The sequence below is a fragment of the Balaenoptera borealis genome (assembly GCF_965194805.1).
Source record: "Balaenoptera borealis genome assembly, chromosome: 10".
In the NCBI taxonomy this organism is placed as follows: Eukaryota; Metazoa; Chordata; class Mammalia; order Artiodactyla; family Balaenopteridae; genus Balaenoptera; species Balaenoptera borealis.
This window is the reverse complement of record NC_138874.1, coordinates 84,710,092-84,737,710: the sequence shown is the minus strand read 5'-3', so window position 1 is coordinate 84,737,710 and position 27,619 is coordinate 84,710,092. Positions and strand designations below refer to the sequence as shown.

General features: G+C 46.0%; 2 protein-coding genes across 14 annotated transcripts in view; both read right to left on the bottom strand.

The window, feature by feature from the left end:
- Nucleotides 1-1,444: 1,444 nt before the first annotated feature.
- Nucleotides 1,445-9,433, bottom strand: CYP26C1 (cytochrome P450 family 26 subfamily C member 1). The gene is made up of 6 exons (XM_082339510.1): nt 9,186-9,433; nt 8,439-8,663; nt 7,671-7,946; nt 6,157-6,315; nt 3,865-4,194; nt 1,445-2,099 (listed from the first exon to the last, which is right to left on the bottom strand). Exons 1-6 carry the CDS (start codon nt 9,387-9,389, stop codon nt 1,722-1,724), a joined length of 1,572 nt encoding a protein of 523 aa, XP_082195636.1. The 5' UTR covers nt 9,390-9,433; the 3' UTR covers nt 1,445-1,721.
- Nucleotides 9,434-11,099: 1,666 nt separating this feature from the next.
- The window catches only part of EXOC6 (exocyst complex component 6), a 208,527-nt gene continuing 192,007 nt past the window's right edge, over nt 11,100-27,619 (bottom strand). For 6 of the 13 annotated variants that reach the window (XM_082339429.1, XM_082339431.1, XM_082339423.1 and 3 more), the window contains 3 exons: nt 13,495-13,607; nt 12,677-12,700; nt 11,100-12,373 (listed from right to left, as the gene is read on the bottom strand). In XM_082339429.1, the coding sequence (XP_082195555.1) occupies nt 12,241-12,373; nt 12,677-12,700; nt 13,495-13,607 (270 nt within the window). In that variant the 3' untranslated portion in view covers nt 11,100-12,240. Of the gene's footprint in view, nt 12,374-12,676; nt 12,701-13,488; nt 13,608-27,619 lie in introns of those variants that run through there. The other 7 variants (XM_082339433.1, XM_082339436.1, XM_082339434.1 and 4 more) reach the window with 2 other exon arrangements.

The window sequence follows — 27,619 nt, the reverse complement described above, 5'->3', positions numbered from 1 at the left end:
CCACCTCAGCCTAGTGGAGTTTCTTAGGCCAAGATGTTGTCTCTGCAGCCTCAGGAGCGCCCTGAGGGCAGGCCCCCAGATCTGCCACTTCTTGCCGGCTCTGTGGCTCTGTCACCTGCCTGCAGATCCCATGGCCTGGCGCCAGGGCCTGTGGTCAGCAGTGGGTGATGAATTGCCCTGGAGGGGGTTATGGCGGTGTCAGCCGAGCTCCGAAGGGCCCGCTGCACTCTTGAGCTACCGACCCTGCCTGTGTCTGCTGCTTCCCCCTTTCCTTCTGGCCCCAGGATCCACCTTAAGCGTAAGGTCAGGAGGGCACCAGCTTTCTTCTGGTTCACTAAGGGGTCAGCTCAGGCCTTGGCGGCAACTTCCCTGACTCACCCATCATGTCCAACTGCCCCCAGCCTGTCCGAAGGTGGGTGACAGGTTACAGTGAGCTGTTAGGAATAATGACGCTGGAGGCTCTTGGTTTAGATTTAAACACTGTTGGGAACTTCTGTGTTGGAAAGGTCCAGAGTCCTTAGGCCAACCTAGAGATCGCGTTGAAAGGATAAAAGGCCAAGAGCTTCGCAGCAGCCACAGGCCTGGGAGCTGGAGCAGGGAGTAAGTGATGGGGTGGAAGAGAGCACTGGCTGAGTAGTCCAGTCTCTCGCCTCAGTCTCTCCCCTGTAATAAAGGTGGTTGAAGCAGTAAATCAGAACGTCCCTGCAGCCAACTATCTTGGAGATAATTCACAGCCCAGCTCCCTGGAGCTATGCTCAAGAGAGAAGTTCCAGCAGCCTGCACCCCAGGCTGCCCCAGTTCCTAGTCTCTCTCTGGATATATGCAGGGTAGGTCCTTCCGGGGGAAGGCGAGGGGGTCTTTCCTGAGTCCCCCTCACCCCTCATCCCACACTTTCCCACCAGAGAGCAGCTGCCCAGCTAAGCTGTAGCCTCCTCACCCAACTACTGCCAGGAAACTATTTCTTGGCCTTTCTGTTTTGGGTACAAATACCTCGAATGTCTCTATGTCTCAATCTCCCATGAAAATAATCCAGCCTTAAAGAGTCCTCTCGTTTGCCTATTCTCCCTTGTATAAATGGAAAGACTAAAAGCGTTCTTGAACTAGGAATTTTTCTTTTAAGAAATCGCCAGCAGAATCCGGCAGTGTTGAGCCTGTTTGGAGCCCTGGAAGCGCCCATCGTTCTGGGTTTCTGCCGAGACCTGCAGAGTGGCGAGGGCGCACCTAGCGGAGGCCAGCTGCCTGAAGGCCTTCCGTTGGGCGCCTTCTCGGTGTCTTCCTATGGCCCAAAGCCAGGCCAGAGATGCGCTCCCGGCGTCCCCTCTTCCTCGCGACCGTTGCAGGTCCCGCATCGTTCTACGGCCCAATCCTCCCCTAGCAAGCCTCCCCACGGCCCTGCCATCCATGCCTCCTCCCGGGCTTGGCTTCCCTCCATCCCTGCTTCGAAATCCTGGGAAGGGCTTAAGAGACTTGGCCCACCACCTTTCCTTCCTTCCAGGGTGCGTGCGGAGTGCAGGAGGCACCTTCCCACTGGCCAGGGCACTTCTCCAGTGCTGTGGCGGTGGCTCACGCGTCTCCTCCCGCAGAGTCCGGCACAGAGCCGCATTCGGTAACCGTTTGGTGAACTAGAGAGCGCGCCCGACCCGGTACTGGGGAACGGCAGATGGGCGGCTCCGCAAGTGCTCCGCTGCCACTGGCCAAGTCAGGTTCCGCGGCGCAGCGGGTCAGAGGCGTCGCCCATCCTGCGCAGCCGAAGGCGCAAGCGGGTGGAAAAAGAGCAACAGACCATCCACCGGGTGCACGATGGGCACGGTCTGCATGGCGGGGAAGGCAGGCGTGGCCAGCTCCCAGCGCGCCGTGCGCACCAGCTCCACCGCGAGCAGCTGGAGCACGGTCTGCGCCAGCTCCTGGCCGAGACAGCTGCGCGCACCGCCGCCGAACGGGATATAATGGAAGCGGCCGGCGGCGCCCCGCGCATCCTCGCCCTCATTGCCGAAGCGCTCTGGGTCGAAGCCCTCAGGCGGGCTGCGGTACACCGCGGCCGTCTCGTGCGTGTCCCGGATGCTGTACATCACGTTCCAGCCCTTGGGGATTTGGTAGCCCTGCGGGGAGGTGAGGAGACCCGCCTGACCACGAGGTACCCGGAAACCCAGCCCGAACCGATCCTCCACCCGGGGTATATCAAACAGGCTTCCGAAAACAAGCAGGGAGGCGCGTCTAACCCGGAAGCTACCGCTCTGCATACCCATATCAGCTCCTTCCCTGGCGAGCTGTGTGACGATGGGCTACATGCTCAATCTCTGAGCCTCAGTTTCTTAACTGATAAAGTGAGAACAAAAATGCCCATCTTGTAGTGAGGATTCAAATAACGGGTCTGGCCATATATATTAGTGGTCAGTAAATGTGCTCTATGATTTGTTTCACTGTTTTGTTTTTGTCTTTTTTGTTCTCACGTTAGATCGGGACACCTAAACTCTAGTCCTGCACCCACCAGTTGCCTGGGTCGGAACAATGCAAACGACAGCTCCTCTACGGTCACCTCAATTTTACAGCTCCTCTTGGGACTGAACTGAAAACTGCCTCTCTGTCCTCGCCACCCATCAGCTGTATAGTAATGTTCAGATCAGGCAGCCACACTCTAAGAAGGTGCACACGAGAATTAAATTGTTGGAAGGCAGCTTTCATGTTCCCTTTGCTCACCTCCAACTATTTCAGCTATTCCACTTTTGTGATGTCTTCCAGCCCCGACCATCCTGTTTCCCTTGCCTGAACAGCTTCAGGAGGTTCCCAACGCCTGCATGATGTCTGAATTCCAAGATTCAGCATCCAAGACACTTCTAAACCCCTCACTAATCCACCTACCTTTGTCTGGGCCATCCCCTCTCAGTGATGTGCTGTCCCCATCCTAACCCGTCACTGTTCCAGTTCAAACGCCAGCTCCCAAAATGTTTTGGTGTCATTCAGCTAGAGAGCACTCTCTTCTTCATACCAGTTTGTGATGAAGGTGCTGGCTCTGGCCCCCTTTCTTTCCATGACAGCACCTCAGGGGCACAATCCCATTCCCTTAGGGGTCCTCAAATCCTGGTATGCAATGTACTAGGGACACTTGCTGTTTAGTCTAAAGTAAGGGTCAGGGAAGGAGTTGCCCACTCCGCCCAGAGACTGGGCTGGTGGTAGGGGGGATGCAGGGACAGCCATTCAGGCAAACACCTTCAGTTTAGCGTCGCTAAGGCTCCCCTCCCCCGATGCTGCCACTGCGAAGCACAGCCCGGCCCCACGTGGAGTCAAAGCTGGAAGGGACCAAGGCAGCTTCCTTCCAGAGAGTAAACTGAGGCCCAGAGTGAGAAGGGAATTGCCCAGGGTCATAGAGAGATGGAGCCAGTCCTAGACCTTAACTTTCTTGCCCAGCTCATGCCACCCTGATCATACCCCATACTTTAATTACCCCGCTTCCCTGGAATCCGGCCTCAGCCAGAGGCCTGGACTAGTAACAATGATTAATCCCTTTTTCTTGTGAAGGAGCCAGAGAGATGGGGTACGGGACATAGTGGGGGTCTCTCTTTGTGCCCCACCCAGCCTCACTGGCTGAAAGGGGGGTGCTGGGCGGAGAAAAGGATGTTTTTATTCTAAAACTCGGCTCTAATTGACTCACCCGGACCACTGCCAAAAGCTGAAGTGTACGGGGTCCCTAACCTTGCTTTGCTCCCTCAACCGTGGTTCCCGGGAAATGGAAGAGGATTCAGTCCATTTTCCAGGAGGGAAAGCGGAGGTCCGGAGAGAGGAAGAGTAGACAGCTCGGTCCTAACCCCTACCCCACCTCCCCGCGGCCGGCGGCAGGGGCGGGGCGGGGCGGCGCGGCGCACTTACGTCGAGCTCGAAGGTGCGCAGGGCTGTCCGGTAGCCCCCGGACACGGGCGGCAGGAGGCGCAGCACCTCCTTGACCACGCAGCCGACGTAGCGCAGGCGGCCGAGCGCCGCCAGGCTGAGGTCGGGCTCGCAGCCGCAGTTGGCCGGGGGCCCAGCGCCGCCCCCTGAGGCCGCCGGCACGCAGCCGCACGCGCGCCCCAGCCCCTGCGCCGCCAGCTCCTGCTGGATCTTGGCGATGGCCCCCGGGTGCTGCAGGAGTAGCAGGACGAGGGACGTGCTGGCACTGGCCGTGGTGAAGAAGGCGGCGAAGAGGAGCTCCACAGCTGACTCCTGCAAGACAGCCCGGGAGCGCTGAGTCTCCATTAGCTGGGCCTCGGCCTCGTGGCCCCCTAACGGAGGCGCAGGGGCCCCACATTTGCCGTTGTGCACAGGCCAGAGCGCCCGGTGCTCCCGTGGCGCGGCTACCTGTGGAGGTCCTGGAGTCGATTGAATCCCAAGTCCGACACTTGGGGAAGTCACAGATAGCAACGAGCAAGAGGAGGATCTATCCACTTGCCGTGGGAGGTTCCCAAAGATAATGCCAGGAACTGTTTTTGTGTACTGTTCTTAGCGCTTTACGTGTATTAACTTACTCGATACTCACCGCGATCCTGTGCGGCACAGTGCCCGTTTTACTGAGGCTCTGAGAGGTGCTCGAGGTCCCTGCCGTCACCAGTCCCAGTAGCCGAGCTGGGACTCCAGCGCTCTTAACCATGCGGCGCTGCCTGCAGTGCCGCCGACAACCCCAGCTGGGCGTCCTGACAGTAACCGCAGTGGAACTGACCAAGGCACCGGCAGCAGCAGCGCCAGCCTCCCACCAAAGCAAGCATCGTGCTCCTCCTCCTGCTTAGCGGTGGTCCCAGTGACTAAACCTCTTCCTGGTGTGCACTGCCGGAAGGACGGAGGCGCCTGGTGGCTTCAGCGTCCAGGCCTCAGCCCTCACTGCCTGCCTCTGCCCTCCCAACTCCCCGTGTGCTGTCTTCCTTCCTTGCAGCACCCAGTTTGTGTTTACACACGGATTGATGTTATTATAGGATGAATGTGTACCCCTCCCCTCTCGCACCTCGAGGGCAAGGGCTATAGTTTGCTCACTGCTGTATCCCCAGTCCCAGCATGGAGCCTGGCACTGAATAGGTAGATAGTAATATGTGTGGAATGAATGACCTGATCCAAGGCTAACTGCCTGCCCTGGACAAGATGGGGAGCTGGGACAGAGACCTCGGGGCTCCAAGGTCCTCCCTGGCCAGCCAGAACTGAAGATTTCTGGCCAGTGGGTCCCTTCCCGAGAACCTGGAGGGTGTTGTCACCAGCTCCCCAGCCCTGCCAAGGCAGAGGGACCCTCCACTTCTTTGCATACCACTCCCCTTCCCAGCCCAGAGCTGCTCCTGTCCACCGGCTCCCCCATGACTCAGGAGCCCCCCGCTCATCTACTTCTAACCCCTTTGACTCTTCCAGACTTCACAACCACCCAAGAGTCAGGAAAGAGATTATTAGTCCCGTTCTCGGAGAAGAAACTCAGGCTGAGTGAGCCCCACCCTTCAGTGGCTGGCTAGCGGAAAGTGGGAAATTGAGAGAAAGGATGGGAGTTGCTTATGGAAGGCTTGAGGTGTTCCCATTTCTAACTTCCCTGCCCCCCAACCTCTCCACTCCTTTTTGGGTTCTCGAGCAGGTGGGTCCAGGGACCACTCCAAAGCTTCCCTCCTTACCTCCATTGTATGTGCACTATGCATACATGGGGAGGGGTTCTAATTCTCCAGGAGATTCTGCAGTGGCAAAACAGACAGGTAAAGAGGTGCCAGGTGCCAAGGTGGCTCATGGAAGTGTAGATTTGGGGAGGAAGAGGGGAGCTTCAAGGAGACTGTGGAATTTAACCCTGAACCCTTAGGGTTTGTAGAGAAAAGGGGTGAAGAGAGCTTCATAGGCAGGGGGACAGCAGAGGCAAAGGCATGGAGTGACAGAGAAGTGGGGGAGGGGGAGAGCTGTTTGCTGCCAGAACCGGTAAGGGAGGGCCTAGGATTCATGCCATCGACTCTCCTCTGAGAGGGATGGTGACTGGCCCAAGGCCACAGAGATAGTGGGTGCAGCTGAGCGATAAGTGGAACCCAGGTCTCCTCTTTCCCCTCACCCTGAGGAGTGCCTGTGGCTCAAAGTGGGCCCAAACGGCATGTAGCTCCATTGCTCCAGGGATGCAGCATGTGTGTAGAGACCTGCTAGAAATGCAAAAGAGGGGAGGAGAAATCTCCCGCCACCTACCTTCAGCTCCTGCACTGAGAGCTCATGGCCCAGCTCCCTAGTGCTGTGTATGATCCCGTCAAGGGCATCGCCTGGCTCTGCAGCAGCCTTGTCTTCGTGAAGCTTCTCTGCAATGGCCTCCTCCAGGTGCCGATGCAGCTGGTCCCGTGCCCGGATGCCCTGATGTGCGGGGAGAGAAGGGAGGTGGGGCAGGAACGCTGAGACGACCAGTCCTGGACACCTACCCCCAAAATCTTCCCAGTGCTGGTCTGGCTCTGCTGAGAGCCTGGTGTTAAAAGTTTCCCAGCTTAGCTCCATGCCTGGCACACAGAAGGGGCTCAATAAATGCTTAGGAATTTGTCCATTACCCCCACACACCATTCTCTCTTGATCACAAGCACCCTTTGGGGCAAGGTACACAGTTACTGTCCTCCTGACGGGAGGATGCTGAGGCTCAGAGAGGTCAAGCCATTATCCAGAGTCACACAGCTGTCAAGTGTCCATGTCTGGCACAGAACCCTGCCAGGGAGTCAGTCCATTGTCCTTTCCCTGCACAAGGCTCAGGCATGGGCAGTGGGCACCAGTGCAGAGAGGAAGGGACACCTTGATGCACTCAGGAAAGCTCTGGCTTAAAGGACACTATTGGAAGTCTAAACATTAGCCTTTGTAAAGGGGTAGGCAGGAGGGCTGGGGTGGCCCTCCAGAGTTCAGGGAGCAAGCACAGCGAAAGCGTCTGCCTGGGGAAGCATTTTGAGCACTTGGGCTTTTTAGTCAGGGGAGATGGGGTTCAAATCCTGCCCCCCTCCCTACTAGCTGTGGGATCTTGGGTAAGTCTTTTAACGTCTCTGAGCTTCAGTTTCATCATCAGTAAAACGAGAATAATAATACTTTGCAGACTGAGAGGATTAAATCAGAAAATGTACCCAAGGCAATCAGCCCATATAGCATGTACGTTTATACATAACTATTATTTTTATTCAGGTGACTGAAAACCAGGGCATCAGCACAATAAGAAGCCCCAGTTCGGTTGCCCTCTGGGCCCAGTCCATCGCTCTGAAGTTTGAAGAGGCCATGGTTCTCTGATCCGGAAACTAGCGGGCCTGGGGCCGCGGGCCGGGGAGCCGGTACCCACCCCTCTCCAGCTGGCGCCGGGCTGGGTCGGGGGCGTGTCTGCGGCCCTAGTGCTCCCATCCATTCCGCAGCCACGGGGCTTCCAAAGAGGCGCTGGAGGCCAGGCCAGGAGGCGCCGCTCTGGGGAGGGGCTGGGACGACTGGCTGGGCGCCCGCCACCGAGACCCAACGTCGGGAAGCCGGCGGCTGCTGGGGCTGGAGCTCGTCCCTCAGGCGTGACCCAGAGAGGGTGGGTGGCCCGCCGCGGGTCACACAGCGAGTCAGGACAGAGGCCAACCCCGACGCCCACCGCCACACCACGCCGCCTCCCCACACTGTGCAGAGCCTCCATTTCCCAGCAGAGGTGACGCCTGTGGCGCACCGAGGGAGCCCCAAAGGGAAGGTTTGGGGAGGGGCGGCAGTACCTTGCGCAGGCCACTGAAGGGCACATCTAGGGGCAGCGAGAAGAGGTTCTCCACGAACTGCTCGAAGGTCCGGGACAGCTCCGAGCACTGCGCCTCGTCTAGCCGCAGCCCAAGTAGGATGCGCGCAGCCATGCGAAAGGTGAGCGCTTTGGCGGCCTCATAGACAGCGACCGGCCCGCGGGTCGCGCACCAGGAGCGCACCTCACGCCGCAGCGCCCCCTGCAGGCGAGGCACGTAGCGCTCCAGCGCCGCGCGGTTAAACACTCGCGCCAGGATCTGTGGGGATCGCGCGGGGTCAGCCCTGGCAGCCGTCCGGCTCCCTCTGCTCCGCGACTCCCTAGGAGCCAAAAGGCCAATTTCGGCCCCCTTCTCCTCTTCTAAGAGACCCGGACCCAAATGTGTTGGGTTTTGCTCTCGCCATTCCCTCTAGTTCTCCTCTGATGTACACAGCCCCTCCCATCCATCCAGGCTACAGGGGCCACCTCCTCCAGGAAGTCGTCGCTAACCCTCTCTAAGTGTGAATTTCCAGCGCTTCTGGTATCAGAATCGCAGAAGATCGAAGATGAAAGGACCTTTAAGTCCCAGTCCTGGCCTTATAAACCAAAGCCGGAGAAGGTAAGGGACTGGCCCAATGGCACCCACTTGTTAGTCAGGGGCCCTGGCCAGGTTCACAGTGTACCCCTAACACCTCGCCCCGGCCTGGCCCACAGCAGGTTCTCTGGAACCGCGGGTCTGACGTCCCGACGGCACCTTCTGTTTTAGGCTCACCTTGCGCCGCTGCCGGTGCGGCTCGCCAACTGCGCCGAGCAGTGTGTGCGAGCCCAGTAGGATGTGCGCGCTCTGCGGCCACTGGCTGCGCACAAGGCGGTGCTCGCCCAGCAAGATTGTGCGCACGTTCTCGGCGCCGCTCACGCGGATCACCGGCCTGCCCAGCAGGTGCGTCTTGAACACTGTCCCGTAGCGCTCCCGGCGGGAGCTGTGGAAGCGCGAGCCCTGCGAGCCAGGAGCGAAGAGGGATGGGGCCGCTGGGTCTCGGCTGGGGATCTAGCCCAGGCCTCCCAACTGCCGCTTGATAAAAACCTCCTGCTCTAGGCTGGCGCCTTACTCTTTACAAAACAGTCTCAAATGGGCCTCGCGACTACCCTACGGGAATGTACATGCTCCTGTTCCCATTGGTGAGAAGAGGAAACTGAGGCTCAGAATGGGGACACGAGCGCCAAAGAGCTCACTGCTGAGACTCGCCCCTGACTCCTGATTCTATGGTGGCAGGACATAGGGTCCTGGAACCCCTCTGTTCACCCCCGCGTTTTGTCGGGACTTAAGTTGCGTTGGAGAGAACGCCAGTGACATACGGTCCCTTCGAGGGAGCAGCTGGGCAAAGGTCAGGGCCGTGTATGCTCCCTGGGGCCCTGGGCGACAGGAAGAGCCTGGCTACGAACCCTGGGAACATTGAGAACCAGTGGGGGATAGGGAAGAAGGGGCCATATTGGGGTGCGGAAACGACGGACTGCTCACCTGAACTAACCAATGCAGCGTTTCCCCGAAGAAGGGCCAGCCCATGGAACCTTTGGGCAGGGGCAGGGCAGAGGCTCGGTCCCGGCTCAGCGTCCAGCGGAGGGTCCAGAGGTGCTGGGCCAGGCTGAGCAGCAGGCCCGCGCACAGGAGAGCGGTGCCCGCCGCCCCCAGCACCGACAGGCAGCTCAGCCCCCAGGGGAACATGGCGAGCCTGCTGGGGCCAGGCCGCTCCGAGCGCAGGAGGCGCAGGAGCTGCGGCGCCGGCAGCGCGCAGTGTTCACCTGTTCTGTCCGGAAAGGGCCTGAGGCTTGAGGACCAAAACCGAGATTTACAACCTCGGACAAGGACTTCGCTCTAAAAGCAGACGGGCAGCGGAGGGCAGCAGTGACCACGCGCCCTTAGGGAACATGCCTTCATCGAGACCCGCGCGCTCAAGACTTTTCCCGGAGTCCGACGGCTCCCGGGCCAAAACGCAAGCCCCTCGCGCGGGCGCCGGCTGCCTCGGGACCGCTCGAGCCGAGCACCTCCCACCTCCCCTGGTCAGCACTCCTTCGATAGAAGCAGCGAAGGAGGGCAAAGAGAGGAGCAACTCACCGGTGCTGCCAACCAGGGCTGCGCTCGCCCGGACTGTAGGCCCCCGCCCACCTCTCTCTTCTCCAGCCTTTTAACCCTTCTCGGCCCACCCAGGCCACATTTATATAGATATTGGCTCCCTCCCTACGGATTGATACCGATTCACACGACGTGACCCGCCTCTGCATATTTAAAGCGCTCCACGCAGAGTAATGATTGGAGGCGGTGGGCAGCGGCGCGCTCTCCGAGGGGTTGGAGTGGGGAGTGGCAGCCGCTGCGGCGCTACGGCTAAGCCGGGGGCCGTGCCCCGCGCAGATCCTCGGGCGGGGCCTGCAGTTTCGCGCCAAGAACCTCCCGGCTCCCAGCAGGAGCTCGGCGGGTGGACTGACCGAGCGCACGGAGCTAAATGCGGGCTCTCTCTGGGATCCCCACACTCGAACTTCCAGGTGCTCCTTCCCTTCCCGGCACTCCAAGCCTAAAGGGCTGGGGGTTCTCCCCTTTGCTCTGCTTCTGTTTCAGGGAAACTGCGATCTTCGATGCGTACCTTGGCATCGCAAGCCCTGATGGCCGGGGTCGAGAATCTCGACATCCCCACCCCTCCGAGGTCTACCACTTCCAGAATCCTTCAAAAGATGGTAGTGTCACTGCTTCTCAAAGCTTCACGGAGACCCCCTAATCCCACGAGGAGCAGATATCCCCCGGCGCCTTTCGGGGCTCGAGGACCAAATTCACTGTCCCCTCCCGCTTCGTATCCTTCCCACCCGATCAGTCTACATGGTTGCTTCTTGGGGCTTTTTGTGGGACCCGAAATGCCCCAGGACTCGGGCGTCCCAGTCCCTACAGCGCAACCCGAGGGGTGCGGGGTGGGGTGTGTGTGTGCAGGGTGCTTGTTTTCCTGAGAACAGTAAAGCGAACTCCTCAAGACCATCACCGCTGAGGACCCACAGTGGTCTGCTCCAAGCAGTACAAAGGAGGCGTCTCTCCGAATCTGGGGACGCCTCATCCCAAGCCGGGGAGACGTCCCCGGTGACCTGGAGAGCTGGGTAAGGCACTGGAGGGTCACTACATTCCAGTCCTCAAAGAGAACTAGCAGCTCACAGTTTCTCTGGTAACTTCCAGATTGTATTGTGCCTGGAATTACCATATTTTCCATGTAATATTTTTTAAAACGTTAAATACTTTAGGATAAGAGATGGTCAAGGGAATAAATGCTTATTTTCTTTGTTTTGGTGACACTCCCATTCCAATAACTAGGGAATAACAGCCCTTCTGAAGAAAGCAGTTGTTTTAAGTCAGGAAGCTCTAAATAGATGCAGTATCATTGAATTTCCAACAACTTGCTCAACCTTTTTAATATTTAATCACAAAATCAAGAAATGTACATATAATTCTTTACACTTATTTTACAGAGTCAAATAAAAGTTTCTTACAGGCATAAATCCTGAAAATGCAAAAGGATTATTCAGCATAAATACAATGAAGAGAAAGTAAGGATCAGATTGTTATTACCATCTGGACCACAGTACTTTACACAGTAAAATGTACATTCATTTTAGGTTTTCCAGAGTTCATTTGGTTTGGCTTGTTTCCACAGTGAGGACACGGTACTGATGTCTGCTCTTTGAAGAAAGTAACCTGACCCCTGTGGTAACTTCTGTGTGTAGGAACACATCTCTCCTATCACAAGCGGCACCTGAAGTGGTTAGCCCCACTTAGTTTCTGTCCTTCTAACTTGAACCAAACCAAACCAAACCAAACCAAATAAATGGGGCCAGCTACAAACACTATAGTTAGAAATATTAACCCTGCTGAACAGAAACACCTTGCATCTTTAGAAAATCAAATTCCTTTTCTTCATATTCAGATTAAATTAAACCACCCAAGTAGAACAAATAATTCAAATTCTTACTGGGTTAAATTAAGTTTGATTTCAGGGACCTTTAAAGATTTATATTTCCTCCCTCGAAATCAGCAGAATTAGAAATTTTAGTCTATTTAAATAATATTGAGGTGAAAATTAAAGCTAAAAGTCAGAAAATGACAGTGAAAGATCAGACATAATTGCATTCCAAAACCAGATACTGGAAAACAAACAAACAAAAAAAAACAAAACAGAAAACTCATTCAAGTCTAAGTAGAAAAAACACCAATATATAGAGGCATAAGTTCTTCTAATGTATTTACACAATCAGTTTCATAGACAATTTTTGACCTGATTTATATATTAGTTTTGCCTTTTTTCCCTAGAAGTGAAAAAAAAATTAATGTCAGGTTTTCCATATATAAAATATTATTCCGTTATTTAAAAATCCATACAAATGATATTTATAATTCTTTCTTGTTTAAGCTCTCTCATCAGTGTCTTTTCTCTACTGTATTTTTGAATTCTGCAAACAACTTTCTGTATCATGACCAGTGCCTGTTAGAGATCAACATTGAGACACCATGGATTTGGTGTCACTGAGTGCAAGCAATATGAAGTTTATGTGTGCTGGGACATACCATTCACCAAACTTCTCAGCTGTTTCACGACTGTCTCTATCAACTTCTGTTTGTCTCGATCATTCTTCCTGAATTGAGCAAATATATTGTTCTTTTTGCTAGTATCCTTTATCCTGGGAATATACGTGAATGAAGAAGCTTAGTAAAAGGAAATTAAAAGCTATACTGTCACAAGTGAAATATCTTGGCATGCTCTGGATTATCTCACACTAATCCTATGCTTGAAAAATATACTTCAAAGAAAATAGGTACTGCTAATAGAATTACAGAGAAAGCAACCACACAAAATATTAGCAGCTTTATTTTGCATTTTATATGAAGTGGTGTTTTTTGCATTAGTATGTAAATCTAAAGCAAGTTTTCTTACGTGATACTATTTTCTAATATCATTCCATAAAGTATGCTAAAATACATACCCTCTATGGACTCTGCAAGTCACACTCATAGCAAGACAAGGTGAAAGGAAAAATAACATTAGAAAATTTAAAGCAGTAATTTGTTTGCCTCAGTGGTGTTTCATGGCATTGTAAAACAAGCTTACATTTATTTAAAACAGTTCCTTATGTCCTCTTAAATCAAATACACCACAGATATTTTGAAATGTGGGAAAATAATATACACTTTTAATTCAAAAATTGAAAATTTTAATAGTGATGCTTAAAATGAAATATGGTAGAGTGAAAAGAAAACCTGCCACATAATGAGAAGGAAAAGTAACACCTACGCTTCTTTTACTTTTAATTGGACAAGATGCACCAGTAAGTGTTCTGTTACTTCAGTTTTTATAGTATTATTTTTTCGAAACGCATACCTCTCTACCTGTAAAGAATCCAAGCCCATCATGGTAGGATCTAGACAGCACTGGTGGCAAACATTCCAATCCCTAACTACATTTTACAAAATACTTTCTTTCCTGTGTTACAGTATTTAAAAAAAAAAAAGTTCCAATTCTCACTTATCTGCAGTAAACATATTTCTAAAGCCAATTAGGTCAGATATTGAGGATACAATAGGAAAAATGTTTTGTTCGTATCAACATAAACAAATCTCATATAAAACTACACAACACTGAAGGCGAGAAAGAAAGAGGCTTATGTTTTGATCATTAAAATGAACTGAACTTTTAAGTTCCATATAGACATTTCTCTTCTGATAAAAATTTCTAGTTCTTCAATTATCACTGAATCACAAAATGCTAAAATGGTATGCAAAAATGTTTGCAGAATATACTCACTTCTCCAAAAGAGTAAGGGCTGTGTTTGGATTCACCCGAAGGTACTTAGAAGCTGGCTGGCCATAATCAGCTAGATAAGTAGACCAATCCCAAACCATAAACAGGTCAAGGAGCTGAGGAAGATGGGGAAAAATGTTAAAGCAACTTTTGACTATTTATCCACAGCTAATACATAAAGTATATGCTACTCTTGATCCATTTTAATATGACCTGCTTCTCAGATGGAACAGAATAAGGAATCTCATTTTTAAAACTTCATTAACTACATTTTATAACCAACATAGTGTATAATATCTTTTCACTTTTCAAATTACTAAAATTGTCAGGCCTTGCCTTTCTAATAAAATACTTAATTGCATTTTCAAATAATTGTAAAATAATGAAAACAGTTATATAATTATATTAACACTTGTACTGAGGTACAGAGATTTAATCTTTACACATTATCCAGTTCATACTCAAATTTAATTAATGAGGGTTGCTGCTACTAACTGAAGAATTTTAAAGAACTTAAATTGAACCTTTTTTTTTTTTTAAAAGAGGTTAAGTATGTTTACCTTTCAAAGAAGTCATTTGCACCTAGACTTTTCCAAAGTAATTTAAACTGAAAAGCTCAGATAATCTCAATGAAGTGCATTAAACAACCTCTGCTGGATTCTCCCTGGTGATAGATCCTCAGTAGTGTTATGAAATGAGGCCTTCAGGACTCAGCCTGTTAACTCTAGGCAATCATTTTGTATAAACAAACAACAACAAAAAGGAAACCTTCTTGTTTTCCATAGTGTTTTAAAATTGACTATTTGCTTTATAATCTCCAGTTAGAATTGTTGTCAAATATGGAAGTAATCTTTTAAAAGCAATGCAGTGCCTAAACCAAAGCACCAAACTCCTTATCCAACTTTAAAACCCTAATCCCCTTTAAGCCATTTAAAACCAACTTCCTATCCCCATTTGAATTGTTTCAGAAAGATAAATGCTTTACTTACTACCTTCCTTCGGTTTTTATATTACTTTTTCTTTTTGTTTTAGCTCACTTTATAAGTAAGGGGTGTATTGGTTTTGCTTTCAAATGAAGGAAGTATTTGTATTTACTCATAGGATATGTGAGCCAACCCACTGGCTCTGAGAGGGATAAAATTTCTGGGGTGGTTAAAACCTACAGAAAGTTACAAAAAAGTTACAAGAAACTAGCTCTTCCTTAGGAAGATAATGGACTTGTTTGACTCTTCCCATCCAATATACAGCTACTAATAGAGACTTTCTTGTACAAAGAAGAAAATTCTATAATGAAAATATTTACTACTAATATTAAAAGCCACACTATTTTCTTTCAGACAACATTCTAGGCCATACCAGCCATACCAAAAGTTAAAACACTAGTACAGAAACTACACTGAGACAATGTTAAAAAAACACACTGTCTTAAAAAGAAAAGGGAACATATTTCAAGTTCTGTGTAATTTTTGACTCTTGCTTAGCAACAGGTACATTTTCCCCGTCTTTCACAAGGAGGAAAAGTTACTTTCTACACTCTGCAGTGAATATGTAAATTAGTATAACTTCTCTAGAATGTGAATTTGCAGTATGTATTTAAGAACCTTATAAAAATGGCCATTCCCTTTGACTCAGCAATCCTACTTCTAGGAATCTAACTTCAGTAGAAAATAAAAAAGGTAGATAAAAACTTATGAACAAATATATTAATCTCAAAAATGTTATTTGTGTTATCAAAAATTGAAGAAGAAAAAACCCCACTGAAAACAGCTTAAATCTCACTATTAAGAGAATGGTTAAGTAGTGAGGTATATCTATCTATAAGAGAAGTATCATGTGGTTATTCAAATTGATGCTTACATAGAATTTTAAATAGCTTGGGAAGAAGCTTATGATAAATATTACTACTAAAGTTACATAAAAACCCATCAAAAGAGAGTGGAAAAAAATTTGAGAAAATGTTAACAAGAGTTGTAATTTGTGTGGTGGGATTATGGATAACGGTTATTGTCTTCTTTATTTTCACAATATTCTACAATGGGCATGTATTAACTTTAGAGTTAGAAATAAGGTTTACATACATACATATATATTTTTTTCCGATAAATTTCAATAATGAATTCTCCTCATTCAGAATAGAAGCCTCATTTTGAAGGAGGCCTCTTCCAGGTATACGTATGTGCTAGCTCAAGTGGGTGTGGGCATGCGCACAGTCAGCAGAAAGCAACCACTTAATAATGTACTGGCTGCAGATTCCCTTTCTTTCCAAAGGCAACAGCAACATGACCTTTGGGACTTGGAAGAAGAGGCCTTAAAATAAGGGCTGATCTACCCCCAGGTGGGAAAGGAGGAGCCCATTTAATGAATTTAAAACCTACACCAACTCCAGCTGTGAGTATAGAAATGGTTCTTTTACAGCACAAAAACAGACTTTCCTAGATAAAGAAATATTATGCTTACTTTTTTCACGTATGGTCAGACACTCATATGCAAATTTCTTATTGCTAGAAATTACAGGAACCACAAAATTTAACCTAACTGCCCATCTGTAGACAAGTCTAATCCACATGCTTTCAAATTTACACTAATACTTTATAGAAATACATACAGTGCATAGTTAACTTGTAGATATCAATGGAAATCTGCATAAATTTGCACATTAATGGTTAAGGAATGCATTGCCAAGGTGGATAAAAGGGCTAAGGATCTAGATAAGAGTCACTTATTCATTCAACAAATATTGACCGCCCACCTACAAGGTGCGAAGAACTAGGGTGCTAGGCACCAGAGATACAGTATTGAATGAGACAAAGTCCCTGTTCTCAAAGAGTTTACGCTGTAAGTGGGGAAAGTGGGGAGGCAGATTAATAAGGAAACAAGTAATATTTTATGTTAACATGAAGAAATTATAAAGAAAAAAACTATTCACACACAATCTTAGTAACTTAAACTAGAGTAACATATGAGGAAGCTACTGTCAATTTAATATTAAGATAGAAACTGATTTACATAGGAGCTAACACTGCTTGCTCTGTATTCTCAGGCCATGAATCCAGTGGCTATAGACTTGAGCACCATCTCAGTGTCCATGCCCCAAAGGATACATGGATGTGGGTGGAGAGGAATGATAAGGCCTAGCAAGCATGCTGATCTCATATTCTGATTTCTCATTCCCACGTGTGTAAGTGACAGGGCCCTGTGGGGCTCCCAGGCACAAGAGTCTTTTTTTGTCCCCCAATTCTTGTAGGCAAGACTCCAGCCTCCATGACCTTCTCTGAGTTCCAAAGGGCGGATGTGAACAGTTGCTGATCAAGGGAGGAGCAGCCAAGAAACCACCTGAGGCCAGATTAAAGGGACCAGAGACTCTCCTCAAGATTAGGAGACCACCTGAGACCACCTGAGACAGATGAAAGGAGGGCAGGCCCTACACATACCTTAATCTTGTCAGAGACCCGACCCTTGAACCACTGTTATAAAACCCTTCATCAAATTCTCTGGGTTTGGGACACATAGTTTTTTGAGGCAGGAGCCTGCTGTGTCCCCCTTTGCCTGGCAAAGCAATAAAGCTATCCTTTTCTACTTCACCCAAAACTCTGTCTCTGAGATTTGACACCAGTGCAGAGAAGCGGAGCTTTCAGCATCATAAGGATTTTTCAAATGCATAATACTGCATTTAATAAGTAAACAGAAACAAACTTCACGGAGCTGGGCAGGCAAACTCATAAAGTATGTCCAGCAGAGTGTAACCTCTCAGTAGATATTCAAGAAATACCACTCCCTGACTGATGATGCCAGACCACTATTCCAAGTTACTTAGGAGCTTTGTTCTTAGGCTTCATGAGTACAAAAAATGAGCACCCTACAGACAATTTCGGTTTATGAAGACAGCTCTAGAAAAGGCCAAAGTTGGCCAGCAGGCAAACTAGGGCAAGTGAATGTAGTCAACTGACTTCCACCTTTCCCAGGCTTTCCCTGGGGCTTGATAAAGAGGATAGATACCCTTATGATAAGGCATTGGGTCTAATGTTAATTGAAGTAAATGATCTTCTTAGAGAAAGAAGCACTATTATTTCTGAATGGTCTACCAGTGTCCCTCCATCCATAACAATTATAAGATCCTTTTCACTTTTTAAAGTACAGTTATACTGACATGAAAGATGTAACACAAAACTAGGACGTTATTCCTGGGTCCTACCCAACATTATGCCAGGCCAGATTTACAGACTGAGTCCATCTCTATAGGCTGCTACCTATGCCTATTTTGACCAACAAGCATGATCCCAGGTCTCCGGGATTGTTTAAAAAGAACGTGACTGCTCTGGAGCCAGAGTGTGACGGGAAGGGATGCGGAAACTGGAGTGGCACCGGGTACAACCACTGACACTCCTCTTCACTCCACACAGTCATTGCCTTGGGGACTGCCTCTCACATTCGGTGAGGTTTCGCAGGATGTACTATGTCCTTAATATTAAAATCTAAATTATGGAAAACCTTATTTCTCTATCTCAAGTTTTGCTTTCTTCAGATGGCAGTAAACAAATAATACATTTGTTATTAATCATACAAAATCTCCCTCAGTCTTGGAAATAAACTGTAAGACATGGTCTCAACAGGTGAATTTATTAGTTAACACATATACCTGAAATCCAAAGATGTAGACCAAACATGAACAAAAACAAAATCACCCCTAGATTATCCAAAAGCAATTTTACCATTACTTATTATTTTTTTTAAATTATTTTTATTTATTTATTTATTTTTGGCTGTGTTGGGTCTTCGTTTCTGTGCGTGGGCTTTCTCAAGTTGTGGCAAGTGGGGGCCACTCTTCATCGCGGTGCGCGGGCCTCTCACTGTCGCGGCCTCTCGTTGCGGAGCACAAGCTCCAGACGCGCGGGCTCAGTAGTTGTGGCTCACGGGCCTAGTTGCTCCGTGGCATGTGGGATCTTCCCAGACCAGGGCTCGAACCCATGTCCCCTGCATTGGCAGGCAGATTCTCAACCACTGCGCCACCAGGGAAGCCCTACCATTACTTATTAAAGGATAAAGTCAGGCATATTAAAATGAAAATTGGTACTAAGTTCTAAAAATGGGTTTGTTCCAATAGTCAAGTAAAGTAATTCCACCTTAAATCCTTTAGGGAAGTAAGCAAAGTATGGATCATATAAAAATGAATAGCAAAATAATGTGCTTCAGTTCTATTTCATCATGATTTATAAGATTACCTAAAATTAGCAACTTAACTTTTTTTTTCACCAAGGATTCAAAAACACCCTTCACAACTAATCTGATAACATAAGGTGGGATTTATGCCAACTTTTTAAAGTGAGTTGTATGTTTCACTTCCTCAGCCACCCCAGTGTGTGTCCAGCAAACAAAAAGATTCAGCTTAAGGAAAGAAATGGTTGCATGGGTGGTCCATTTATATCCTCAAAATAGTTGAATCACGGAAGAATCACTGAATTAGTCTGTGTCAAGGCATTTAGCTTGCTGACAGCTTCTCATCCTAAGTCGCACTCCAAATCTACACCCAAGAAACTTGGGGTCTCAGACCTGTTGAGATCACTTTGCGCAAATGACACAATGAATCTAGGCCGACTTTAAACCATTCTATGAAACTCTTGAAATGACTTTTTGCTTTTGTAAAAGTGAACCCAGAGTGCCAGGTCACTTTTTCCTTGAATCTGGTTTAGCTTTCTTTGTTTTGGGTCTTTTGGGTTTTGCTTTTGAAGCACCTCAGGGGCAGTGACCCAAGGCAGAAGATAAATAAAGTTAAGCCAACCTCAAGAGAAAAGCAACTGGGGATACCAGGTTTGCTTTTGTAAATGTGAACAGTGACCTGGGGGCTCAGGGTCAACCTTAGTCCCCCAAATTCCCCTTTCCAAACACTAAATCCACCTGGGGGACCTCAAAGTTGCTTTGCAGATTCCAAAAGTAAACCAGGAGATCATTTTTCCTTTACCTCCAAAAAACAAAGCCAAAGCAAGGGTTCCTAAAGTGCTTCAGAGATTTAAACAACAACAAAAATCCTAAACCAGAATGTAGCTTTAAGGAAGAAATATAAGTAATTAGGCACTGGGGATTCAAGAAAAATGGATCTTATTAAATTGGCCACAATGGGGGGAAATACAAGTCTTTTTTCTAAATAGATGTTGAAATCAAATGACGAGCTCTATATGCTTTTTTTTTTAAAATAAATAAATTTATTTATTTATTTATTTTTAGTTGTGTTGGGTCTTTGTTGCTGTGTACAGACTTTCTCTAGTTGCAGTGAGCGGGGGTCTTCATTGCGGTACACGGGCTTCTCACTGCGGTGGCTTCTCTTGTGGAGCATGGGCTCTAGGCATGTGGGCTTCAGTAGTTGTGGCACGTGGGCTCAGTAGTTGTGGCTCGTGGTCTCTAGAGCGCAGGCTCAGCAGTTGTGGCACACAGGCTTAGTTGCTCCACGGCATGTGGGATGTTCCCAGAGCAGGGCTCGAACCCGTGTCCCCTGCATTGGCAGGTGGATTCTTAACCACTGCGCCACCAGGGAAGTCCCTCCATCTACTTATTTATTTATTTACTTATTTACTTATTTACTTATTTATTTATGGCTGTGTTGGGTCTTCGTTTCTGTGCAAGGGCTTTCTCTAGTTGCGGCAAGTGGGGGCCACTCTTCATCACGGTGCGCGGGCCTCGCATTATCGCGGCCTCTCTTGTTGCCGAGCACAGGCTCCAGACGCGCAGGCTCAGTAATTGTGGCTCACGGGCCTAGCTGCTCCGCGGCATGTGGGCTCTTCGCAGACCAGGGCTCGAACCCGTGTTCCCTGCATTGGCAGGCAGATTCTCAACCACTGTGCCACCAGGGAAGCCCCCTCCATCTACTTTTTTTTTTTTTTTAATAAAGTATTTTGTGTTTTTTTTTTTTAATTTTTATTTATTTATTTATGGCTGTGTTGGGTCTTTGTTTCTGTGCGAGGGCTTTCTCTAGTTGTGGCAAGTGGGGGCCACTCTTCATCGCGGTGCGCGGGCCTCTCACTATCGCGGCCTCTCTTGTTGGGGAGTGCAGGCTCAGCAATTGTGGCTCACGGGCCTAGTCGCTCCATGGCATGTGGGATCTTCCCAGACCAGGGCTCGAACCTGTGTCCCCTGCATTGGCAGGCAGATTCTCAACCACTGCGCCACCAGGGAAGCCCCCATCTACTTTTTAAAGCACTTGGCTTTACCCTTTTCCAACTATTTGAAAACATATTTGGAAAATTCCACATGCAGCATGGAAGAGAATTTTCAGTAGCAGTTAGAAAGGGCTTGGGCAAAAACTGTAAAGAAGCAGTATTGTGCTTCCACCCACCTCACTTTTTGCCCTCAGGTGTTAATTGCCCTCATGCTGCCTTTTGGCTCTCTGGTACACCTGACCCCTAAACGGCGCCTGCCCTCTTTAAACGTCCCATCTGCCAAACCCTCTCTCAGCCAGCCTTTCCACTCCTACCTATGTGAGGATCAGAAGCAAGCTCTGAGCACATTGTGGCTTAAAGGCATTCGTCTCTTCAAGTCACTTAATTCAAGTGAACTGCACACAGCAGAAGTAGAATGTTCTTAAAGTATTTTTGATGGTAAGCCATGTAATAGTCCTAAATAACTACTAGGTGGGTTTGGAATTTGGGGGGAAAAAAGAGGCAAAAAGAATTTATATCATCAGATTTATACACATCTATATTTGCTTTACCTTGAATTTCTTGGTCACTACCATGGCTAAAAGACCATGCAGATACATATACGTGTACAATTTTATGTGGAAATATATTCTTTATTAAAAAATATTTTTTTACAGGAAAGAGGTATTTATTTATTTACTTTTGGCAGCGTTGGGTCTTCGTTACTGCGTGCAGGCTTTTTCTAGTTGCAGCGAGCAGGGGCTACTCTTCGTTGTGGTGCGTGAGCTTCTCATTGCAGTAGCTTCTCTTGTTGTGAAGCACAGGCTATAGGCATGTTGGCTTCAGTAGTTGTGGCTTGTGGGCTCTAGAGCGCGGGCTCAGTAGTTGTGGCGCACAGGCTTAGTTGCTCTGCAGCACGTGGGATCTTCCCGGACCAGGGATCGAACCCGTGTCCCCTGCATTGGCAGGCGGATTCTTAACCACTAAGCCACTAGGGAAGTTCCTCTTTATTAAAATTAATTTTATCAAGTAATACATGGTTAATAATCAAATGGGGCGTGTCATGAAAACCAACAGTCCACTACCCTACCCTTTCCATTCTCAGAAGCAATCATGTTAACTCTTTCTGTTTTAATACTGGTGATTACCTCCTCAATATCTCTAAATATGCTTATTTTTCTAGTTTTTATTTATCATCTTGTAGTTACCATATATGAGGATTTACTTACTTATACTACCTTCCTGTTTTTGGTAGTTATAACAATTTTTCTCTATTTTTGCTTTTATAATTTTAATATAATTAAACTCCTATTTTTTGTTATATCACCTTAAAAAATTTTTTTAACAGTTTTGAGATATATTTCACATACCATTCAATCTATCCATTTAAAGTATACAAATCAATGGTCTTGAGTACATTCACAGAATTCTGCAACTGTCTCAATCAATTTGAGTACATTTTTATCCCCTAGAAGAATACCCATACCCATTAGCAGTCACTTTCCAAATTGCAGTCATATAACATGTGGTTTTTTGTGTCTGGCTTCTTTCACTTAACGTAATGTTTTCAAGGTTCATCCATGTTGTAGCAGGCATCAGTACTTCATTCCTCTTTACTGCCAAATAACATTCCATTATATGGATATACCACATTTGTTTATCCATTGATCAGTTAGTGGACATTTGGGTTATTCCCATTTGGGGGCTATTATGAATAACAACTGCTATGAACAAGTTTTTGTGTGGACATGTGTTTTTATTTCTCTTGGGTATATATCTAGGAGTAGAATTTGTTACAGAAACTTTTAAGAGGATCTTTTGACTCTCCATTTAGTAATGTAAGAATATTAGCACCTTACATAGTTGAATTTTAAATAATTCTTTTGGCAATTGGGGTTTAAAATATTTATATTATGTATTTAAACCCAAATAACAAAAGATGTGTAACTAAAGTTTTCTAAAAGTTCTTTATGAATGCAGAATATATTAATAAATTATTATCAATAGTTTTGGGGGACTTCCCTGGCGGTCCAGTGGTTAAGACTCCACGTTTCCACTGCAGGGGGCGCGGGTTCTCTATCCCTGATTGGGGAACTAAGATCCCGTGTGCCACGCAGCTCAGCGCCCCCCGACCCCAACCAGAGCCACCAAAGAAAGAATTTTTTTATCCCCTATTTCTAAAACACGAAAAACCTTGTAACTATCAAACAGAAGAGAACATTTCAGGTATTTTGCTCAAGTAGATTTACCTCAAATAGCTGAGTGTGATTTTGGTTTTTACGATACCTTTACATGTATATGTGGCTTGTTTTTCTTCAGTCATGGGTACCTGATTCAGCTGCCTCATACTGTAAGGCGAGTCACACACTGAGTGCTAGCACTTACCTAATTACTCAAACCAGAAATCTGGATTCAGGTTGCTTTGACTCTTCTCTCTTACAACTCCTGCATCTTACTTATTGCCGGAGTGTGTCAATTTAACTTCCTAAATATTTTTTTCCTAAATATTTCTTGAATTCACTTGCTACCTACCTTCCACCACCACTACTACTACTACTGTCCTAGATTAGATATCATACTCTCTCCCATGGGGCCTTTGGTCTTGCCTATCCCCTCTGCTTCTCCTTCTAATACGCCAGGATCCATCAACCTCCAGACTGCTGCCAGAGAGATACAGCTAAAATACAAATCTTTTCATACCATTCACTTACTTAAAACTTTCAGTGGCTTCCCAGCTTCTACAATATAAAGTTCAAGCTCCTTAACATGACATGCAAAGTGACTTTTTGGCTTCCTCTCCTGCCTTGGAATTTAAGCTCCTAAACAAGGAACTACTCAAAGTTCTCTTACAAACCGTGATGATGCCCCAGGACATTGTCATTTTCTTCTCTGAGTCCCCTTCCCCTCCTTCTTCACCCAGGTAACTCTTACTTATTCCATAAAATTTAAATCTGGATTCACCTCTGTCAGGAAGTCTCCCCAGACCACTATGCGTTAGCTGTTCCTCTTTCGTGTGTCCTCAGAGCCCCCTCCACAAATCTCTATCATAGTATTTTTCACAGTATGCTGATATCACAGTTATTCTGTCTGTCTACCCACTAAAGAATCAAATATCAATAATTCCTTTTGTAGTCTGGACGGTTCATGACTATCTCAGCCCTGTCTCTTTCTAACACGCCAATAGTTGAAGTGCCTTTTCTTCTTCCTAATAATGTACTTTGTAAGTGCCTCAAAGTACCTGGTATATAGTAGGAACCAAGTAAATGTATGTTGAGATGAACTGCAAATGTTACCTTTTATGTCTACACAGAGCCCACATCATATATATTAATAAGAAGGCTATGTTATCATTTACTGGTACCTGGTACCTGGTACCTGGTATATAGTAGGAACCAAGTAAATGTATGTTGAGATGAACTGCAAATGTTACCTTTTATGTCTACACAGAGCCCACATCATATATATTAATAAGAAGGCTATGTTATCATTTACTTTACATGTCAACTATTTACAATCAAGACAACTCTGAATTTTTAGTAATGTCTTATAATTATTCTGAAAGCCAGACTAGTCTCTTTGACTGATTTAATTTACGCTATAGAATGTACTAACATATTTCATAACCAAAGTTCTGCTCCTGAGATTACCTTTTGTAAACCAGTGATGCCACCATCAAGCATGTTAAATAAACATTCCCAGGTCATACATTTAATTTTCTGTCCAATTCATTATATCATCTGCCACACTTATATAACAGGTAGTTATATAATGACTTCACCAATGAAGCTCAGACTTCCCATACTAAAGAAATCAAACCTTGAAATTCATGATGTGAGGTGTTCACTAGACTTTCAGTTCTCTCTGATGAGTCACTTTGCTTCATTGAAGCTCTGAAGAAATAAGATCTGCTTATATGAATTGACTTTGGAAGAAATCAAACAACAAAGGAAAACAATATGGATTAGCCAATGAAGAAAAATTGTATGCCAATGTGTTTTTACTCCAGGATATAGTAGTTGTTCAAATGAGGGAAGCTAGACTGGGCTGGGTTTTCTTTAAGTTCTCCTTTAGACTGCAGTTGTTAAGAAAAAGAGGGAGGGACTAACCATTTTTTAAAATTTGTAAGAGTCTAAGTGGATATTCCTCTCCCCTCCTCCCCATGGTTGTGTTTTAAAATAATGCAAATGAAAACTTGGAGACTCTAACAGCTGGATTAATTTAGTCTTCAAAAAAATTAGTCACATATGTTTTACTCTAAAATTTTAGCAAGTAAGTAATATATATTATTTATAATTTGTCATTAGTTATAAACACTGACTTTTGGCTTTTGAAAAAACAAAGCTAAACTAAAAATAAAACTAAATACTTCAGGACATATTATCATTCTATTCTTTAGAATGGAACTCAGACCATTTGAGACAAATGAAACATACCATGACCATTAAATCTCAATTGCCTCAGAAGGAAAAGGGAGATTGTCACTGCCTGCTAAGGTATTACTATAGAAACTAAGACAGACACTCCAGTTCCAGTCCTTGCAAGAAATTTTTAGTGAAGTGGGGAACTGAATTTCAGATACATATGTCATTTGTTCAGCTTTCTAGAGATAAGGTCTCAGTTTTATGTCCTAGAATATAAATACAGACTCTTTACCATTTTGCCTTAGATTCCCAAAGAATACAGTTAGCTAGTCTACCATACTTAGCATGATGGACATAGGAAAATTAAGGATCTTTATGGTCTATATTAAAGACAAAGAATACTACAATATCTTGGTGAGTATTTGTATTTAACGGGGCTTGCATCCTCACTTTTTTCTTTCAAATCTTATAATAGATTTTATAATTTTTACTCAAATAACTTAAAAAGATATGTATTTTTTGCTTTTCTAAATCTAAAAGGCACTTACTTCTCTTATGTTAATTTATTAACCCCTAATTATCCAGACCTGATTGTATGTAATTACCTTTTGTCAGGTATAATAATTTGCTCAATAAACATGTCAGAACACTTGCTGCTTCGTCTGTTTTAACAGATAAATTTGGTTTTTCCATAGCCCTGAGGCATAATTAAATACGAAAAAAGGTGGCAGTTATCAAACTACACAAAAGCTGATTCATGAAGGAAGTACATATTGGGTCGGCCAAAAAGTTCGTTATGGAAAACCCGAACAAACTTTTTGGCTAGCCCAATACGTAGACGGTGCCATGGCTCACTTTGGGACCTGATGCTTGCCTGAGTGCTTAGTTAGTTACAGATTTCTGGGACAGGGTAACAGTAACAACACTGTGATGTGAACTTCAAAAGGGCAACAGGCAAACTTTAAGATGCACCTTAGTTAAGAAGCAGCTGTTGGTAAATAGCTATTGGCATCCCTCTTTCACTACAGGTTATAGCAGTAAAATACAAAAAGAGAAACTAAATAAAAACAACAGGAGAAGGACTTATCTTCTTGGGAAGATAAATGCAGCCAGTGGAATTAAATGGCTTGTGATCTAAGTCCTACAATGCTTGCATGATGTGAATCTACACTATGGGAGTAAAAAATGAAATCCCTACCTGACCTCTGGATAACCTAAACAGGAAATTAGGACATTTCTAAGCAAAATAGGCTGTGTCATCCTGTTAAGATAATTGTTTCCTTTGACACTCTGCATAAACATCTTACACTAGGCTGTCAGAAAAAATTCAAGCCATAGAGTCTCTTCATTGTAATACATAAAGCGGGCGCCTGGTCCAGTGCCCTCAACATAGCTGAGGAGGTAAAGTTTGTTGATAATTAGGAAGACAAAGAAGGGGAAAGAGGGATAACAAACAGGTAAGAAAGTTGGAAGCACTCTTTAAGTATTTACAGAGAAGTTGAAAATAAATTAATATCTTTTAAAAGGAATTTAATTCTTAAGAAGAATCTGGGTTAATTAAGAGAGTATTCAATGATTGGTGCTTCAGGATGTTAGAAATCGGTACCATTTGGTTGGGAAAAATCAAGTTCCTCCAATGTCTCACATGATCAATACTCTACAGATATGTCTTGTTTATCTGATTATATTTCACTTGGATAAGAAGTGCTGTTTCAGGACTTCCCTGGCGGTGCAGTGGTTAAGACTCTGTGCTTCCACTGCAAGAGGTGTGGGTTCGATCCCTGGTTGGGGAACTAAATTCCTACATGCCGCACGGCCAAAAAATTGGAAAAAAAAAAAAAAAAAGTGATGTTTCTTTTGACGCCAACAGAAGATTTATGTCTATACCTTATTAAATTCCCTCCCAACTCAGTTTTTTTAAAAAAAATCAGCTTTTATTTTGAATTAATAATTTAAGGGTGTTATAAACTCTGGATCTCAACTTCCTCTTCTATAAAATGAAGGGACTGTGTCTGCATGTGACAAGTACTCTATTTGACACTAGCAATGAAAAGATAAAATGATGACGCAGTGTTTGGATTCAAGGAGTTCCTAAGTGTAATGGAAGAGATAATCATACAAACATAATTATGAACTAACATGAGAATTACACTGATAGAGTTACGTATAGGTTATTATTATTAGAGCCTTCAATCTTGCTTGGGTGAGTGAGAAGTAAACCCAAGAAAGCATCTTAGTTGGTACCCAAACTGGGTCTTACAAAGGAGTTAATCAAGGGAAAGGTGGGGTTTTTCAGGCAGATGAGACAGCATGAGAAAAGGTACAAAGATAAGAAACAGTTGTGTTTATGGGGAGTGTCATGCACTTTATAGCGTTGCTGAACTGAAATATAAGTAAAGAAGACGGTAGTACAAGATAGGCTGGAGAAGGGGATGGGGGCCAGGTCATAAAAAAACATGTATGTCTTGTTAGGGAACTTTGGGTAGCCATTGAAAGGTTTTAAACTAGGGAGCTGACATAGTCAGATTCATCATTTAGATAGGTAACTCCAGCAGCTCTGTGAAGAATGGATTTGAGGAGAAAAAACTAAAGGCACAAAAATTAGTTAGGAAACTGCTGTGATAACCTTGAAATACACCA